The following is an 18,393-nucleotide window of genomic DNA, read 5'->3' on the forward strand; positions in this document are numbered from 1 at the left end:
CATCAGCATCATGTCAGAACGTGTTTGTGATATAGATTCTCAGCTCCATCCCAGAAACTCCCAATTCAGAAACCATGGGGCTGCAGCCCAGTATCTGGGTTTCAGCAAGCCCTCTAGGTGATTGCTGCGTTTGCTGGAGTCTGAGAATCATGGCTGTGTAGAGTTGGGTCTCCCTGCCCCTCAGCTTTCACTTCCTGTGAGTAAAAGCCTGCTTCACCCAAGTGCTCATTTGCTGCTTCTGATCCACCACCGCCTGGTTACATACCCAAGCCTTTTAACGTTGCATGTAAATTCCGTCCGTTCCTGTTTGTCAGCTTCTAAGAGATTCTCTGTGTTAACGCTTCAGTGCATGAGTTTTATGGCAGCTTCAGAAGTCTCTCTGGTCACTTTTCATAACAGGGTTGTAGTTAGAAAAGGCTGCCGTGTGACCAAGTACTATCTGTACGCACCTTCCGAGCCACAGGGGGTGGCTCTCCTGCGACGGAACTGCTGAATACTGCACTTTCCCATTTTATGGAGGAAGGCGTTTAACATGTGTGTGAAGTTTATGAACTACTCAAGACCTTTTCAGAGTGACTTTTCTCTTTAGCCACCCTGAAGTTCTGCCACTCAGGGTGAATAATATTTGTAAGACGTGTAGTCATCTTTGATGGGCAAGTTGGTGGTGGGAAGTTAACTACTCGCATGAAATCTTTAGTTCTTGGGGCTCCTAGGTGGCTTAGTCGGTTAGGTATCTGCCTTTGGCTCAGATCATGATCCCAGGGTTCTGGGATCGAGTCCCACATCAGGCTCCCTCCTCAGCAGAGAGTCTGTTTCTCCCTCTCCTTCTGTGCTCTTTCTGTCTCTCTCAAGTAAATAAATAAAATCAATAAAATCTTAAAAATTCTCGATTTTCTAATTTTCTGAGTCTAAGGAACTGGGTAGCAATAATCATTCTGGCCTCTCCTTTGTTAGGGTTGTAGATAACCAAGTGAGGTAAGCAAAGGTGGGGAGAGGTATTTTCTGGTGGGTTGGGAGCTGAAGACTTTCTCAAAGCTGCCTAGCCCTGGATACAGATGGTCAGTATGGGCCAGCCCATGAGGCCCTGAGTTGCCTCTGAGGCTCTGAGTTCCCTCGAGGCCCTCCTCAGTCCTGCCTTCATGTACTTGAACCCTGAGGCTCACTGATGGAGTGTTTACTGTGCCTTCTCTTTCTAGTCATCAGCCTCTAGTGTAGGTGTCACTGATGAAGGGCTCGACTTGGGTCAGACAGGCTCTGTGTTCTGGCCATCGCCCTGCCACGTTCAGGCTGTGTTAACTGGTTCAAGTTACTTAACTTGTCTGAGCCTGTCTCTTTGCTTTGAACGTGGAGACAGCAATAGTGTCTCCTTCAGAGGGTTAGTGTGAAGAGTAAATGAGAATATGTTTGGACAGTGCCTAACACTGTGCCTGCTTCTGCTGAGTACCCAGTGTATGTTAACTCTCAGCCACAACCTGTTTGCTGGCCCCAGTCACTCTTCCTTGGTCACTGAAATAGCCCCCAGTCCAGGGGACCAGTATAGTGTTCAGGGCCCTGGAGGGACGAGGTTCCTGCCCCTCGTTCATTTGTCCCCACCATTGGGGTACCTGAGGTGGGAGGTGCTGTGCGAGCCCTTGGCTCTCAGCGCCTCCCGTGGGAGTCTGCTCTACTTTGCAGCTTACGTTCCCCCATCACAGCCTCTCCCTTTCATCTGTGTCCTTCAGTCCGGCAGGCAGAGCCGGCCACAGCTTGGTTTGCCATTACTGACCCCTGTTGTTAACAGCCTCTTTCACGCGACTGGCCTGCTCAGTTTCTTGGGGTTATGTTTCTTCATCTGAAAGTGGCCCGAGTCACATACCCACCTTACAGGGATTAAATGAGGAACCATGTGTCAGTGCTTAGGGCAGGGCCTGGCACCTTGCGAGTGCTAATTAAGTCCTCCTCATGCGTCCTGTGGGGCATTATGCATTCCCACACCTGCGCTTGTGCTCCTGTGGTTAACAGCACACTGTACATCTCTCTCTGTACTTTTCCATGGCCTACGGATCTGTTAGGCCAAGCTGTGTGTCCTTAGAACCTTCGGAAGCCACTCCAGTTAGAGGTGCTCTGCCCTTCTCTGATCCCTCAGAGTACATTAATTTTGTCCTGTTTTTATTATTTATTTATTTTTAAAAAGATGTTATTTACTTATTAGAGAACAAGAGAGCACAGACAGTGGGAACGGCAGACAGAGGGAGAAGTAAGCTCCTCCCTGAGCAAGGAGCCCAACACGGGACTCAACCCCGGGAGCCTGAGATCATGACCTCAGCCAAAGACAGACACTTAACTGACTGAGCCACCCAGGTGTCCCAATTTTGTCCTCTTTTTAAAAACCATTTTTTAGGGGCGCCTGGGTGGCTCAGTGGGTTGAAGCCTCTGCCTTCGGCTCGGGTCATGATCCCAGGGTCCTGGGGGTCGAGCGCCACATCGGGCTCTCCTCAGCTGGGAGCCTGCTTCCCCCTCTCTTTGTCTCTGCCTGCCTCTCTGCCTACTTGAGATCTCTGTCTGTCAAATAAATAAACAAAATCTTAAAAAAAAAAAAATTATAAAACAACCATTTTTTAGAAGAAACATAAAGAGTTCACGTACCTTAGGCAAACAGCCCACTTAATGTCCACAAACTAGACACACCTGTGGAACCAGCACCCAGGCCTAAGAAGCAGAATTGCCCCAGCGCCCCAGAAGCAGCACTTGCCAGCGTGTTAGACTTTGAGGCCACCGCATCGTCTTACTTTTGTTCATTTAACACATATCCACCGGAGAACCTTTCTGTACCAGCTGTTTTCCTGGAGTCCGATTTTTCTGTGGGTTTTTCCTCCAGGGAATTCCACCTCTAACCTGCAGGAAGTGTCCCATGGTACAGATCATGTCTGGCAGAGTCCTGGCTCAAGCAGGTGCTCACGAAGTAGTTTTTATTGACTAATCTCTGCATGACGTTTGGTTTCAGATCTGCCAGAGGGAGCAGTGAAAGGGCTCTGCAGATTATTCTGCTTGACGCTGCACCGATATAGGTGAGTCCCAGTGGAAGGCCCTGTGCCTGCAGCCCCTTTGCAAGAGAGGTGGTACAGGAGAGCGGTTAGAGCCCAGGCTTTGGAGCTGTGTCCCATCCCAGCTGTTGGATCCTGGCCAAGTTACTTAATCTCCCTGTGCCTCTGTTTTCCCTATCTGCAGAATGGGGATGGTGCTATTATCTGCCGCTTAGGTGGTGGTTAGTAAGTGTAGAGCTCCCAGAACAGTGCCTGCCACTTCATGAGTCTGTACACTGTCAACAGTCCTGTGGGTGGAAGGACTTGGCCTAGTTTGAGGCCCGTAGTTAGTGTTCCATAAATGCCAGTGTTGCCCTCACAGCCTTGATGGCTCATTTACCCTTACTCGCTGCTTCTAGAACCCTAGGAGGAAGGAGATTTCTCTAGTTATTTCCTAATCCCATCATCTGTGAACCATTGGAATGTAGTATAATCCAGTTTTCCAGAGAAAGATGAGCGCTTGGCCTAAGCTGTATTGTCCCTACCCCCAGTGATCACCTTTCCCCTTCATTCCAACCCGTAGAGATGCAGCTTCCCGCAGGGCCCTGCAGGCAGCCATTCAACAGTTGGCTGAGGCCCAGCCAGAAGCCACTGCTAAGAACCTTCTGCACTCTCTGCAGTCTTCAGGCATTGGCTCCAAAGCTGGTGTCCCCAGGTAAGAGAGAAAGGTATGGCCTACCGGGGCTTGCTGGAGTCCTGTTTGCAGAAGCTGTTGTAGATGACCTGCACTGAGCAGGTGTGAGCATGTCTCGCTTTCCTCTCTGAAACTCTGAGTGGCGCCAGCAGTCTGCCTGCTGCAGTGAAGGGAGGAGCCAGGATGTCAGGTGCAGTGGACAAACCACTTTCCTGAGGAACAGGGTTGGGAAACCAGTGGAAGCAAATGGCCAGTGGACACTAAATAGGGGAAACCTTTTTTTTTTTTTTTTGGCTGGGAAATCTTTTTTTTGCGCTTCTTTAGTTGTGAGTGCTAAGAGGAGGGAATTTGGCTGACAAGGCCTGCATTTCTTGTCCTGAGTGGTTACAGATGATCTATGAGGAACCAGTTTCTGGTTCTGCCCAGTCGTGGGTCAAACGTGGGTCCTATATACCAGGCAGGGTCTTGCATTGAGCATTTGTCCTGAAGATGGAGGCTACTTCTCTGCACTTACCCTTTGCCTCCTCACCCCTCCCTCTGCAGTAAGAGTAGCGGCTCTGCTGCCTTGCTGGCCCTGTCCTGGACCTGCTTACTGGTGCGCATTGTGTTTCCCTCGAGAGCCAAGCGGCAAGGAGACATCTGGAACAAACTGGTAGGTTCCCTGGGTCTTTGGAGCAGTGAAGGTCACCTCTCTGCACAGAGTTGGGACGTGTTTAAGCACCTTCTCCGGAAAGTGCTCTTCTTGGTGCTGGGTCGCCGAGCGCTTTGAATTGTCCTGACACGTGATTTTGATGAATGGTCATGAGGGCAGCCTAATGCCATTCATCTGCATATCACATATGTTGGAGCTTCTCTGTCAGGCATGGTGCTAGGCTCTGGGAGTACACTGATGAGCCAGAGAAAGACAGTTCCTGCCTTCATGGCATATGTGGAAGACTTACCAGGCCAGGGCGGAGAAAACAGAGAGAGAGAAAGTAAATCAGAAAATGCAATAATGTAAATCATTTTGGTTTTTTTTCCTGGCTAATCATTCCTTCCCCTATGTTTGGATTTCATTGTTGAACTGGCTGATGGAATGGAATTCTTGCGTTTTTGTTTCCATCCTTTAATTCCCTCCTCCCATTCTGTGCTGGCTTCTTCCACATTCCCTAGCTTGCCTTTCAACATGTCTGCTCACCAGAGATAGCCCAAAAGGCCAGATTGGGAGGTTCATTTGAATATCTAGGTATGCTTAGTGGAGAACAAGAGGAATGGTCTTATGATTCGTTGAAAAGGAGCTGGAGGTATGGCTCTGGTTCTTGGCCATGATATTTGGCCATGTAGTATCTTCTGAGCCTGTTGCCCGTTTCTGCAAAATGGGAAGAAGTGCCACCTACCCCACCCCGCTCCACGAGTTGTTGTGAAGCGGGGCTCAGGATGGGGTGTGAGAGGGCTGTGGAAACGTACAGAGGGCTGGGCAGCTAAGTGAGGAGTGGCGCTAGAAAACTGTAGCTCCTCTGGCGAAGCAGCCTGCTAGTAAGACACAGTGATGTTCCCATTCCTGGGAGCTTCTCCAACACGCCACTAGGGGTGACCATGGAGCGGCCATAAGTGATTAACTGAAGGATAAGAACACTGAAACCTGGCAGGTAATGGATAGCGGAACTGAACTCCCTTTAGATTATGGGTTTCATTGCTACCTAGGCCTCGTTATAAGATGCTTTATCATGGCTCCCTCATTGGCTTATCTCCAGTGACCCTAGGTAAGTGTGCTTCTGGGTTAGTGAGTGGCAGGGGTGGTCCCACATCTTGATGTGTTTCTAGGAGCGTGAGACCGTGCTTGTTTTTCCTGTGTCTTGAATCTGGGTTTTTACTTGTTGCCAATGTCAACTGTACATGTGCGTCAGAATGCATTCAGTTGCTCAAGTATCTGTTGAGGGTCTCTACGTGCTGGGCACTGTTCTAGGAGCTGGGCCAAAAGCTGGGAACAAGAAAGGGCACACTGCCCTCTTGGAGCTTACACCTCTTTTTTTAAGGAAAAAAAGATTTATTTATTTGAGAGAGTGAGAAAGAGAGAGAGAGCACAAGAAGGGGAGGGTCAGAAGGAGAAGCAGAATCCCTGCTGAGCAGGGAACCTGATGCAGGACTTGATCCTGGGACTCCAGGATCATGAAATGAGCTGAAGGCAGTCACTTAACAAAATGAGCCAGCTAGGCGCCCAAGAAATTTTATTTTTAAAGATGTATGTATTTGAGAGAGAGAGAATGCATGTACACAGGGAGGAGTAGAGGGGGAGGGAGAGGGACAAGTCAACTCTGTGATGAGCGTGGAGCCCATTGTGAGGCTTGATCTCAAGACCCTGAGATGATGACCGAGGTCGAACCATGAGTTGGGTCCTTAACCAACTATGGCACCCAGGCGCCACTGGAGCTTACACTCTGGTGGTGAAGGTAGACGACACACAGGTCTGCTAATAAGTGGTGAGATGAAGGTCACATAGCAGAAAGGCAGGTAGGAAGATGGAGAGAGTTCAGTACAGGGTGATTGTGGGAGGAGGCCTCAGAGGAGGCATCGTTTGAGCAGAGGGCTGAAGGATATGAACAAACTGTGTCCAGATCAGGGGTTAGAACATTCTAGGAAGAGAGAACAGCAGTGTAGTTTTGAATGTGGTTTCAATAAGCACAGAATGCTATACCTGTTTCCCTCTCTAGCCGTCTGGTTCCTCTGTTACTGATTCCTTATATGGATAGGTAAATGCTCTGTATATACGACTGAACAGGGTTTCTTACATAAACACTAGTGTATTGAAAGTACTTTTTTCTTTCACCTTGCTTCCTTTTTCTTTTCTAAATGAAGATTTATTTATTTTAGAGATAGCGCTATTGGGAATGAGCAGAGGGGACGGGAGAGGGACAAGCAGACTCTACACTAAGCGCAGAGCCTGATGCAGGACTTGATCTCAACCCTGAGATCATAACCAGAGCCTGAGTCAGGAGTCGGCTGCTTAACCGACCGAGCCACCCAGGTTGCCCCCCTTTTTTTTCTTTAACCAGATTTAGAATTTGTTCCAGAGTAGTGCAAAAAAGAGTTTCTCATTCCTTTTTTTTTTCTTTTTTTTAAGATTTTATTTATTTATTTAAGAGAGAGCGCATGAGAGGAAAGAGGTCAGCGGGAGAAGCAGACTCCCTGCTGAGCAGGGAGCCTGATGCGGGACTCCATCCTGAGATTCCAGGATCATGACCTTAGCCAAAGGCAGTTGCCCAACCAACTGAGCCACCCAGGCGCCCAAGAGTTTCTCATTCTTGATGACTGTTTACTGATCATGAGTGGATGTCCTGTAGTATATATAACTAGGCCCCTGTTGATGGCCATATGTTGTTCGCAATCTTTTACTGTAAAAAAAAAATGTTCACCTGTCATTTTGTACACGTGCAGATGGAGTGCAGCAGACTTCTTGATAAGCATCCCCTTTTTCTTAGGGTGGCCATTTGCACTGTTCCCCAGTAGCCATGGGTGTTTGTGGTGTATAAAGTCTCTGAGATTTTTCAGTTGAGCATCTATGATGTGTTTCTCTCTGGGTTGGATGGGGAGCTCCACACAGGCCGGGATCATCCGATCAGTCTTGACTTTCATGACTAAAGTGCCCAGTGTGGTGCCTGCCATTTAGTCAGTTTTCAGCAGGTGTTTGTGGAATGAATGAAGGGAAAGTCAAGGCAGGTATGAGATAGGATGCTTATCTTTTTCCTGCAATAGCCCTTACTTCACTGGAATTACATATTCATCTCTATGTTTGTCTTGTAGTATCTTTTTCTCCCTCTGAACTATGAGGTGCATGAAAGCAGGGCCCACGTATGTCCCCTTCTCCATGTGTTTTCTCCGTCTGACTCATAGGTGCTCAGCATATATTTATTAATGAAATGCTGGAGCGAACAGATGTAATGCTGGGACGGGGCCACGTGTCGGCGGTGGAGGGAGGAGGATCTGGACAGACTTGAGTGGGCCGATGCAGGTCTTGGGCCGGCTGTGAGGGCCACGGCGCCTCCACTCACGTTTCACGCCCTGACAGGTGGAGGTGCAGTGCCTGCTCCTGCTGGAGGTGCTGGGTGGCTCCCACAGGCACGCCGTGGATGGCGCTGTGAAGAAGCTCAGCAAGCTGTGGAAAGAGGTGCCCGGGGGCAGAGGGGGTGGTGGACATCGCAGCCTTTGTGCTCCCCCACCCCATGGTTGTGTGACACGCCAGCTTCGTGCCTTCCTCTTCAGAACCCCGGACTGGTGGAACAGTACTTGTCAGCCATTCTCAGCCTCGAACCCAACCAGAACTACGCAGGCATGCTGGGGCTGCTGGTGCAGTTCTGCACGACCCACAAGGAGCTGGACGTGGTCAACCAGCACAAGGCAGGTGGACTTGCTGGAGGCGAGGGGGAGGGGTTTCCTTTTGCCCTGGGCGCCTCAGCTCTGGCTGCATCTGACGCTCGTTGATTTTCTCATAAGGGGGCCTGGCCTTTTTCCATTATTAATGAAGTTGGAGGAGCTGGAAAGTTTTCCCTCCAACTCTGGCTTGGGGAGAATCCTGGCAGTCGTTGGGATGGTAATTTGCCTGTGGGTGCAGTGATTTATTCCCACAGCTGAGCGGCTGCCATGTGCCAGGCACCGTGCCAGCTGTTTGGGTTACAGCAGTGAGCCAGGGATTCCTGCCCTCGGGGAACTGAGTCTGAGGAGTCTGCCATCAGGCAGAGAGGCATCTAATTCTGTCTGTGATAAGAACTGCAAAGGAGAAGGGCAGGAAGTGGTAATACCCTGTAGCAGGGGACCTGACCGAAGCCACGGACCAGGGGACACAGCTCTGATGAAGGAACTTCAAGGGTGAGCAGGTATTAGCAAGGTCAGGAGGTGAAGAGGGGTATTTTGGGCAGAGAAAGCAGCCCACGAGAAACCAGGCGGGGAGGCGAGGGGGGCTGGAGAGGTGTGAGAGGCAGCATAGGCTAGCAGGCAGCTTGGCAGCCCGGCCAAGGACTTTGGACTGAATCCCAGTAGCTCTGGAAAGCTGTTGAAGGTTTTAAAATAATGAGTGTCGTGATCAGTGGGCAAACTGCGTGACACTGAAATTTGGGCTGATTTGTATTTTATTTGTTTATGTACGTATGTATGTATTAGATTTCGTTTTTTACTGATTTGTAATTGTTACAGTTACAAATTGTTTGTAATCTCCCACAAAAGGGATCTTTTAGGTCAGTGGTGACATACTCAGAATGTTGGTCTAAACAGGCTTTGTATTCTCCAGAGTGCCCTGCTGGATTTTTATATGAAGAACATACTGATGAGCAAAGTGAAGCCTCAGAAGTATCTGTTGGTGAGTGAGAAGTGGACCTTAGTTGGACGCGCTAAATCCAGTTTAAATTCTGATTCCACGCTGTTCTTTATTCTTCGTCTGTTCCCACGAGGTCTGGGTGTCTGACCCCTTTCTCTTTCTAGGATAACTGTGCCCCTCTGCTCCGGTACATGTCCCACGCGGAATTTAAGGATCTGATACTGCCCACCATACAGAAGTCCTTACTTAGGAGTCCAGAGAATGTTATTGAAAGTAGGTCACCACCAGACAGGATGGTGGGAGGGGGGTGGGTTTCATGGTATGCTGCGTTTCTGATCCTTGGCAGCAGAAGCGGTGGGGGTGGAGTGAAGTGTATATTCCCTGTTTACCTTGTTGGGACCTTGAGAGAGAGATCAGGGACCCTTTTGAAAATATGTTGAAAGTCATGGGCCTTTTGCTAACAGGATGCACGAAAGTATATCTGCTTAGAATATTGCGAACAATTTTAGAGGTCTGAGAACCTTTTGGAAAACCATTCAGGTTAGAAACCTCTGTTCTAGGGGCACCTGCGTGGCTCAGTCATTAAGTGCCTGCCTTCGGCTCAGGTCATGATCCCAGGGTCCTGGGATCAAGCCCCGCGTCAGGCTCCCGCTTAGCGGGAAGCCTGCTTCTCCCTGTCCCGCTCCCCCTGCTTGTGTTCCCTCTTTCACTGTGTCTCTGTCAAATAAATAAAATCTTTAGGGGGAAAAAAAAGGTACCTCTGCTCTAGACAGTATGAACTTGGTGGCACTTGAAAGTAGCGACAAAGGAGTGACTGCTCTTGGGACCGTATGAAGATGAAGAGTGGTCAGGGTTCTTTGCAGCTGGACAGCAGGTCTGACGGCATTGGCTGGGGTGTACAGCAGAAATGGGCATTTATACCCGAAACAGACTTGCTGCGTACTTTCTGTCCCCCTTAGCTATCTCCAGTCTGCTGGCATCGGTGACTCTTGATCTCAGCCAATATGCCCTGGACATCGTGAAAGGACTGGCCAGTGAGTATCATGACCCCTCTCTGACCCCTAGGATGGCACCTTGGGTTTCGGTTGCCATTTTCCCAGTTGCTTTAGGAGAAAGGGCAGGGGACAGCTCAGTTTAAAAAAGAAACTACATTTGCATAGTTTCTTGAGCTCCTTTAGGAGAGTACCTCGCTGGGGTGGGAGAGTTGGGAATGTGGAAAAGACTGAGCTGAAGTCCCAGATGGCTCGGCTCTCGGTGGCTTCTGAGTTGCGGCTGTCTGTGTCCAGGTCAGCTCAAGTCCAACAGTCCCCGCCTGATGGACGAAGCTGTACTGGCGCTGCAGAACCTGGCCCGCCAGTGCAGCGACTCTGCGGCGACAGAAGCCTTGACCAGGCACCTGTTCGCGATCCTTGGCGGTGAGCAAGGCTTCCTGGCTGGGGGGTGGGGGTGGGGGGATGGCTGAGGTGTGGGTGCTGGGACCTGCTGGGGAAGTGCATCTCCTGAGTCTGCTTGTGTCAAGGCTGTGTGGTAGATGGGGGTAATCTCAGTTTTGTTTTTTTTTTTAAGTGTAGACATTATTGTATGCATAAAGGGAAAAACTAGAGGGAAACACATCAAAATGTTCATAATGTCTTTGGGTAGTGGACACATGGGTGATTTTAAAATGTTTTTATTTTCTTTATAAACATGAGTTTCACTTTATTTATTTCTAAAGATTTTATTTATTTATTTGTCAGAGAGAGAGCACACAAGCAGGGGGAGTGGCAGGCAGAGAGAGAAGTAAACTCCCCAATGAGTAAAGAGCCTGATGTGGGACTCGATCCCAGGACCCTGGGATCATGACCTGAACCAAAGGCAAATGCTTAACCAACTGAGCCACCCAGGCATCCCTAAATGTTTTCCTTCATACTTTTTGTTTCTCAAGTTTTCTGTGAGAACATACTACTGTTTTAGTCAGGAAAAAAAAAAATCTAGTGAATGTTATTTTAAAGGCAGCTTCACAAACAAAGGCTGCTTCAGGAATCAGAAACTATATCTTGGTGTCACACACATGACCACATTCACCCTCTGGGGAAATGTGACAGATGTGAATTTTGAATCTTTGCTTTCTCTCCTCTCAGGCTCTGAGGGAAAACTGACTATCATAGCCCAGAAAATTAGCGTCCTCTCAGGTACAGAATCTCTCCTGGGGTAGTGGTAAGCGTAATAGTAGATGAGGTGTAATGTAACTGGTTGGGTAAGGCAGGTCCTCTATTGGATCTTGACTCCTCTGACAGTCCTGGACATCCCAGCCTGGCTTCCAGGACTCTGCTGCCTGCCTGTGGGGCCAGCGGGACTTGTTTGAGTCTAGCGGGAGGCCTGGCTTCTGTGGAAGGAGAGATCATCTGTAGGGGGGGATTGAGGGAAGGGCAGTGATGGCCAGAGGAGAGACTTGGCTGCTAGGGAAGTGGGCAGCGGCAAGAAGAATCTCGTGTTTGTGGTTTTATGCTGAGCAGGAAATCCCCTGCCTTCCAGGGATCGGGAGTGTCAGTCATCACGTGGTGTCTGGGCCTTCTAGTCAAGTCCTGAATGGGACCGTGGCTGAGCTGTTCATCCCGTTCCTCCAGCAAGAAGGTAACTACAGCATGGGGAGGAAGCAGTCTGGACTTGAGCTGATTCTGGTTTTCACTTTCACAGCTGCCATGAACGCCTTCTCAAGGCAGACCTCCCCTAAAGCATTACTGCTTCCTCCCCCTTGTGCTCCTACTTGCTTTGGGGTGCTGCTGCTGGCGGTTGGACGTGGGCCTAAGACACTGAACTGACCGGACTTCTGCTTCTTGTCCTAGTTCACGAAGGCACCTTGGTGCATGCGGTCTCTGTCTTGGCTCTCTGGTGTAACCGGTTCACCACAGAAGTGCCCAAGAAGCTCACCGAATGGTTCAAGAAAGCCTTCAGCCTTAAGACTTCCACCTCTGCAGTGAGGCATGCCTATCTGCAGTGCATGTTGGCCTGCTTCCGAGGTGAGATGCCTCTCCTGCAGGGGTGACTGAGTCTTCTGGGCATCCTCACCGTCCCCGGCTTTCCCTTGCTGTCCAGCTTACTCGGCATCACTTCTTTTTAAGCCTCTGGGAGCATCGGGCTTAGTCATCCACAAAGCCTCGAATTAGTGCCCAGTCTTCACAACAGATTTTGGCTTCTCCCCTTTATCAGATCTCCAAGTTATGAAGCTTTATTCAGAGAGGCCCTGGGTCTAGAACCTGTCACTGTATTATCTGAAGTCATGTGGAAGTGATCGTGAGAGGCCTGATTCAAAAACTCCAGCTTCATAGAAACGTTTTGTTGGACTTACTAAAAACCAATCACTGCCTTTTCTGTGGTGCTGACAAATCTTAGGCGTGGGTATCCATCTCTTTCCTAAGTAAAGCTAGAGGAAATGTTCCAGTCTGCATAGGAACTAGATCTCCACAGTAAAAATCACCACCTCTGAGATTGGCTGGTATTTCCTTTAAAAAAAGTGTACAGTTCTGATGAACTGTGTGAATTTTTTATTTATTTTTATTTTTAAAAAAGATTGTATTTATTTATTTGACAGAGAGAAACACAGCGAGAGGGGAACACAAACAAGGGGAGTGGGAGAAGGAGAAGCAGGCTTCCCACCAAGCAGGGAGCCCGATGTGGGACTCGATCCCAAGACCTTGGGATCATGACCTGAGCTGAAGGCAGACACTTAACAACTAAGCCACCCAGGTGCTCCTGATGAACTGTGTTTAAAGAAACATCTAGGAGATTCCAGAGCTGCTGATTGCATGGAAGGGTGTCCCTTCTCTGATTGCGTGGAGGAGTGCCCATACTCCTCTGTCAGTTTGCAGTTCTGCTGCATTGATCAATCTTGATTTTTTCTTTTTTTAAAGATTTTATTTATTTATTTGACAGAGATCACAAGTAGGCAGAGAGGCAGGCAGAGAGAAAGGAAGGGAAGCAGGCTCCCGACTGAACAGAGAGCCCAATGTGGGGCTCAATCCCAGGACCCTGGGATCACGACCCCAGCCGAAGGCAGAGGTCCCAACCCACTGAGCCACCCAGGCACCGCAGTCAATCTTGATTTTATTGATTTATTGATTTATTATTATTATTATTATTTTTAATTTTATTTATTTATTTGACAGAGAGAGATCACAAGTAGGCAGAGAGGCAGGCAGAGAGAGAGAGGAGGAAGTAGGCTCCCCGCTGAGCAGAGAGCCCGATGCGGGACTCGATCCCAGGACCCTGAGATCATGACCTGAGCCGAAGGCAGCGGCTTAACCCACTGAGCCACCCAGGCGCCCTATTGATTTATTATTATTATTATTATTATTTTTAAAGATTTTATTTATTTATTTGACAGAGAGAGATCATAAGTAGGCAGAGAGGCAGGCAGAGAGAGAGAGGAGGAAGCAGGCTCCCTGCTGAGCAGAGAGCCTGATGCGGGACTTGATCCCAGGACCCTGAGATCATGACCTGAGCCGAAGGCAGCGGCTTAACCCACTGAGCCACCCAGGCGCCCTATTGATTTATTATTTTAAAAAGATTTTATTTGTGAGAGAGAGAGAGTACAAGGAGTGGGAGTGGCAGGCAGAGAGAGAAGCAGACTCCCCATTGACTAGGGAGCCTGATGTGGGACTCAATCCCAGGACCCTGGGATCATGACCTGAGCTTAAGGCAGACACTTAACTGACTAAGCCACACAGGCATCCCTCAGTCTTGATTTTAGATTGAGTTCTAGATAGCAGAGACTTGGTTTGAACTAGTTTCTTCAGCTTGAGCTGTTTCTACTTGGTGCTTTTAAAATACATAATAGAAAATAAACCTTTAAACATTTTTTTTTAATTCAAATCCATGATGTCTTCCAAATGAAATGTTTAGTAGTTAAGAAAACATTGATTTAGGGGCACCTGGGTGGCTGAGTGGGTTAAGCCGCTGCCTTTGGCTCAGGTCATGATCTCGGGGTCCCGGGATCGAGCCCCGCATCAGGCTCTCTGCTCAGCAGGGAGCCTGCTTCCTCCTCTCTCTCTCTCTTTCTCTGCCTCTCTGCCTACTTGTGATCTCTGTCTGTCAAATAAATAAATAAAACCTTAAAAAACAACAACAACATTGATTTAGCTATAATTTTAACAGATTTCCACTTTATTTATTTAGTGGGTTTAATTCATAGGTCAGCGTATTGGTTCTGGTTTTGGAATTGAGTTGGGAGCTTGTATGATATCGGGGAAGAGCCCCAGAAAGAAATTGGTGGGTTTGCAGTGGCCCTGGCTCTCCCCGAATCAGCTCAGTGTCCGGGGCATCTTATTTAATCTCTCTTGGTCTGTTTTCCTTACCGAGCAAATGAATAGCTAGACTATTGGATTTATGAGGATCCTGCTGTCTGTTAACATTATGATTGTAGAGTTTGGTTTTAGTTCCCCTACCTCACAGCGTCTGACAAGGTGACTGTAGCATTTTAGTCAGCCAGTTCGGACCCGAGTGGACAGTGTTCTTCACGAGTAATCTTGTCGTGCTTGACGGAATGTGTTAAAAGGTGCTGGTCCTCTCTCCACAGGTGATACACTATTGCAGGCCCTGGACTTGCTGCCTTTGCTTATCCAGACGGTGGAGAAAGCAGCCTCCCAAAGCACTCAGGTCCCCACAGTCACCGAAGGGGTCGCTGCAGCCTTGCTGCTCTCAAAGCTATCTGTGGCTGACTCGCAGGCTGGTAAGGGTCTAGACTAATTCCCCATGGTAGCAGATGAGGCCTCATCGAGGGTCCCCAGGAGGAGTGACTTGATGTTGAGGATTTCACAGGACCAGCTTGGTCACTACCACAATGGGTCAGCCACAGGGATCCTTGTCATCTGCAGGGATGAGTCTTAGGGTCACAGTGGCATGTGGGAGTATAGTCAGGGGACTCCTGTCACTCTCCTTTGCCCTCTTGTTCTAGTACTCTGGGATGGGGGTTTGTATATAATGCCCAGACTGACCTGGGTTTAGTATAGTGGGGTATTTTTTAATTGGTTATACATTTCTAGAGTGTGACTTGAAAAGCTCCCCCACAGCCAGTCTTCTAGCCACTGAGTTCCCTTCCCTGGACAGTTTGCCATGTCCAGAAATAGTCAGTGTGTAATTGACCAAACACACCAGGTAGCATACTGTGTAAATGCCATATTACATACTGAACAACCCTTGGAAAAGATTCCAGATTGGGGCAGCCTAAAGTGCTTTCTCTGTATTCCATGCTTGCTTTAGTCCCACTCTGCCTGCAGATGTACGTGAACTTATTCTTGTGGTTAGAAGTGGAGTTCAGCTCTTCTCATATTTCATTGGGTGCCTTGGCAGGGAGGTAGAGATGAACGTGACCATGCTTCCACACATTTTCAGCTGCTTCACTGTAGTGGGAGAGAGGAGATGAAAAAAGACATCTGTAGTTGAAGACAAAAATGTGGCTTTCAGGCAGTTTTGAAGGAGGGATTACTTTTAGTTGAGGTGTTTGGCTATCAGGAAAGGTTCATGAAGGAGGGAGCATTTGGACTAGGGCCCTGAAGGTTAAGAAAGATTTCACCAACTGGAAGGATTTCAACAGCCCAGTGTGAGTTCAAACCAGCCTGAATCAGGGGAGGCACCGTGTGTGAATGTCAAGTATTTCAGCCTGGCACCTGGAGTAGGTGGGAATTCCAGGTGGAAAATGCTTGCCTGCGCTCCTGTAGGCAGCAGAGAACCACTGAAGGTTTTCACAGAGGCAGTGATACCGAAAGGGCTGGTTGGTTCTCAGAACATGGAGGGAGAGACAGTGAGCCTAGGAGTGACCCAGCCCTGCTGTAGAAGAGGGTCTGTCAGTGCAGAACAGCCCCAGCAGCTTCAGGCAGGAGGGGACCAGCCATGGCAGACAGACTGAGCTATGTCGTGGAGTGACCTTTGGTTTCTTGCAGAGGCCAAACTGAGTGGTTTCTGGCAGCTGATTGTAGATGAAAAGAAGCAGATTTTCACTTCTGAGAAATTCCTGCTCATGGCTTCAGAGGATGGTGAGTTACTTAGTTGAACTTACTTAAACTTGAGGTTGGGCCTCAGTGTCTTTAGTGGGTCTTCAGAGAGGACCCGCCCCTGACTGCTTGTTGTCTTGACAGGCAAAAACCTCAGTCACAGTGCTGGGGTCAGCCGCAGTGCCGTTGGCTGCTGTGGGAATGAATGCACCTCTGTGGGCCATGGAAGGCTGAGGAATGGGGGAGTGGGTTGATTTGTGGAGACAGAGCACTAATGGTTGCGGGGCTGTGATATTAGGTGTAATTATAGCTGATTGGGTAATTGGTGCTGTCTTGGAGGTTTTCTTGTATTACAAGACAGCTGAGAAGCTCTGGTGGAGTGTGGCTCGCAGTACTCCCCCACCAGGAGACACAAAACTACTGGTTTTTCTCCCGGGAGAGAAGGAACAGTTGATCTTTAAGTGTATGTTTAAAATTCTAGGTTGCCTTAGGGGTGTCTGCTGCTAATCGGTGATTTGAAAAGTCTTTTGACTCATAAATCACAACATCCTATTAATGAGCTAAAACTGTTAGTCACTTCCTGATGTTAAAAAAAAAAAAAAAAGTCAGTTCTTATATAGGAAATACAATTACATAATTCAAAAATAAAAGATCCAAGAGGGCCTATTTAATAGTCATACCCCTGCTTTGATCTCTGGCTAGAGATCAAATACAATCAGTTGTATTAGCTTCTCTGTATCCTTGGTATTTTATGTTTATACCAGGAGATACCTTTCTAGATTGGTTCTTTACCTTTTTTACACAAACGATAGCATGTCTGCTGTATGCATTGTGCTGTATAGACTTGGCAGTCATTCTACTCCAGTATGCCTGTGTCTTTATCTGTTTATTTTTTTTTTAGAACTGCACAGTAAATTTTTTTTTCAGATTTTATTTATTTATTTGACAGAGAGAGATCACAAGTAGGCAGAGAGGCAGGCAGAGAGAGAGAGAGGAGGAAGCAGGCTCCCTGCCGAGCAGAGAGCCCGATGCGGGCCTTGATCCCAGGACCCTGAGATCATGACCTGAGCCGAATGCAGAAGCTTAACCCACTGAGCCACCCAGGTGCCCTGCACAGTAATTTTTAATGAAGTAGAATAAAGCATATATTTTTCATTAGTCTAAAATACATGTGTGCATTGTCAGCAAAAACAGGACTTCAGATGAGCTGTACTTTCACATTGATTAATGATAGTCACATTTACATTTTAGTGTTCATTTTCCAGGCTTTCCAGTTCTTTCTGGATGTGTTCTATATATCTTTTTGAAGATTTTATTATCTGAGAGAGCACGCACACGTGTGCATGGTGGGGAGGAGCAAAGGGAGAGAGAGAGAGAGAATCTCAGGCAGACTCGCTGCTAAGTGCAGAGCCCAACGCAGGGCTCGATCTCATGACCCTGAGATCATGAGTTGAGCCAAAACCAAGAGCCAGATGCTTAACAGACTGAGCCAGCCAGGCACTGTGCATGTGTTCTGTATTTTAAAGATTCCCCTTTTTTTTTTTTTTAAATATTTCATTTATTTATTTGACAGACAGACATTACATGTAGGCAGAGAGAGAGGAGGAAGCAGGCTCCCTACTGAGCAGAGAGCCCGATGCGGGGCTCGATCCCAGGACCCTGAGATCATGACCTGAGCCAAAGGCAGAGGCTTAACCCACTGAGCCACCCAGGGACCCCCATGTGTTCTGTATTTTAAAAACACTTCTGTTTGTCTCCCCTCCCAGCCCTGTGTACCGTGTTGCATCTGACAGAGAGGCTTTTCCTTGACCATCCGCACAGACTCACAGGCAACAAAGTTCAGTACGTGAAGCTTGTTTACCTTTCCCCATTGGGTCAAGGGGGGAGGCAAACTGTGGCGGGAGCTTGAGAATCGGTGGTGCGTGCACTGTTGGGGGGCTGGCTGCGGAGAGCTCTGCGCCCACCCCCACCACGGTGCTGTGTCCCTGTGCTTGCAGGCAGTACCACCGGGCGCTGGTGGCAGTGCTCCTGAGCCGCACCTGGCGCGTGCGCCGGCAGGCCCAGCACACGGTCCGGAAGCTGCTGTCCTCTCTTGGGGGCTTTAAGCTGGCATTCGGGCTCCTGGAGGAGCTGAAGGCTGTCCTCAGTTCCCACAAGGTGAGGGCATCAGAGGTCAGAACTGGGGCTTGCTGATGTGCTCGGTCCTCCGGGTTATGCTGAGGGAGTTTGGCTGGTCTCTTCCTGGGTTTTTCTCAGACACTATGTATCGCCAGAATCTTCTGCCCTGCTCTTGAGCTCTGATAACACCTTTGTTTCTTGTAATTCGTAATTCTTTTCAGAGACGCTTTTCTTTCTTCTCATGTATCATGACATGTAGTTTTATTCTTGAGTAATGGAGAAACACTCTGTTTTTAAAGCACTTTATAATTTTTAGAGCATTTG

General features: G+C 48.5%; 1 protein-coding gene across 2 annotated transcripts in view; it reads left to right on the top strand.

The window, feature by feature from the left end:
• GCN1 (GCN1 activator of EIF2AK4) overlaps positions 1-18,393 on the top strand; it is a 60,482-nt gene that overhangs the window by 6,691 nt on the left and 35,398 nt on the right. For both annotated transcript variants that reach the window (XM_044244166.1, XM_044244167.1), the window contains exons 3-18: positions 2,984-3,047; positions 3,586-3,717; positions 4,240-4,348; positions 7,742-7,840; positions 7,936-8,070; positions 8,957-9,025; positions 9,148-9,256; positions 9,943-10,017; positions 10,270-10,398; positions 11,104-11,154; positions 11,498-11,596; positions 11,809-11,982; positions 14,538-14,690; positions 15,901-15,993; positions 17,718-17,793; positions 17,949-18,108. In XM_044244166.1, the coding sequence (XP_044100101.1) occupies positions 2,984-3,047; positions 3,586-3,717; positions 4,240-4,348; positions 7,742-7,840; positions 7,936-8,070; positions 8,957-9,025; positions 9,148-9,256; positions 9,943-10,017; positions 10,270-10,398; positions 11,104-11,154; positions 11,498-11,596; positions 11,809-11,982; positions 14,538-14,690; positions 15,901-15,993; positions 17,718-17,793; positions 17,949-18,108 (1,727 nt within the window). The remainder of the gene's footprint in view (positions 1-2,983; positions 3,048-3,585; positions 3,718-4,239; positions 4,349-7,741; positions 7,841-7,935; positions 8,071-8,956; positions 9,026-9,147; positions 9,257-9,942; positions 10,018-10,269; positions 10,399-11,103; positions 11,155-11,497; positions 11,597-11,808; positions 11,983-14,537; positions 14,691-15,900; positions 15,994-17,717; positions 17,794-17,948; positions 18,109-18,393) is intronic.

The sequence above is a fragment of the Neovison vison genome, chromosome 3 (genome assembly GCF_020171115.1).
Source record: "Neovison vison isolate M4711 chromosome 3, ASM_NN_V1, whole genome shotgun sequence".
Taxonomy (NCBI): domain Eukaryota; kingdom Metazoa; phylum Chordata; class Mammalia; order Carnivora; family Mustelidae; genus Neogale; species Neogale vison.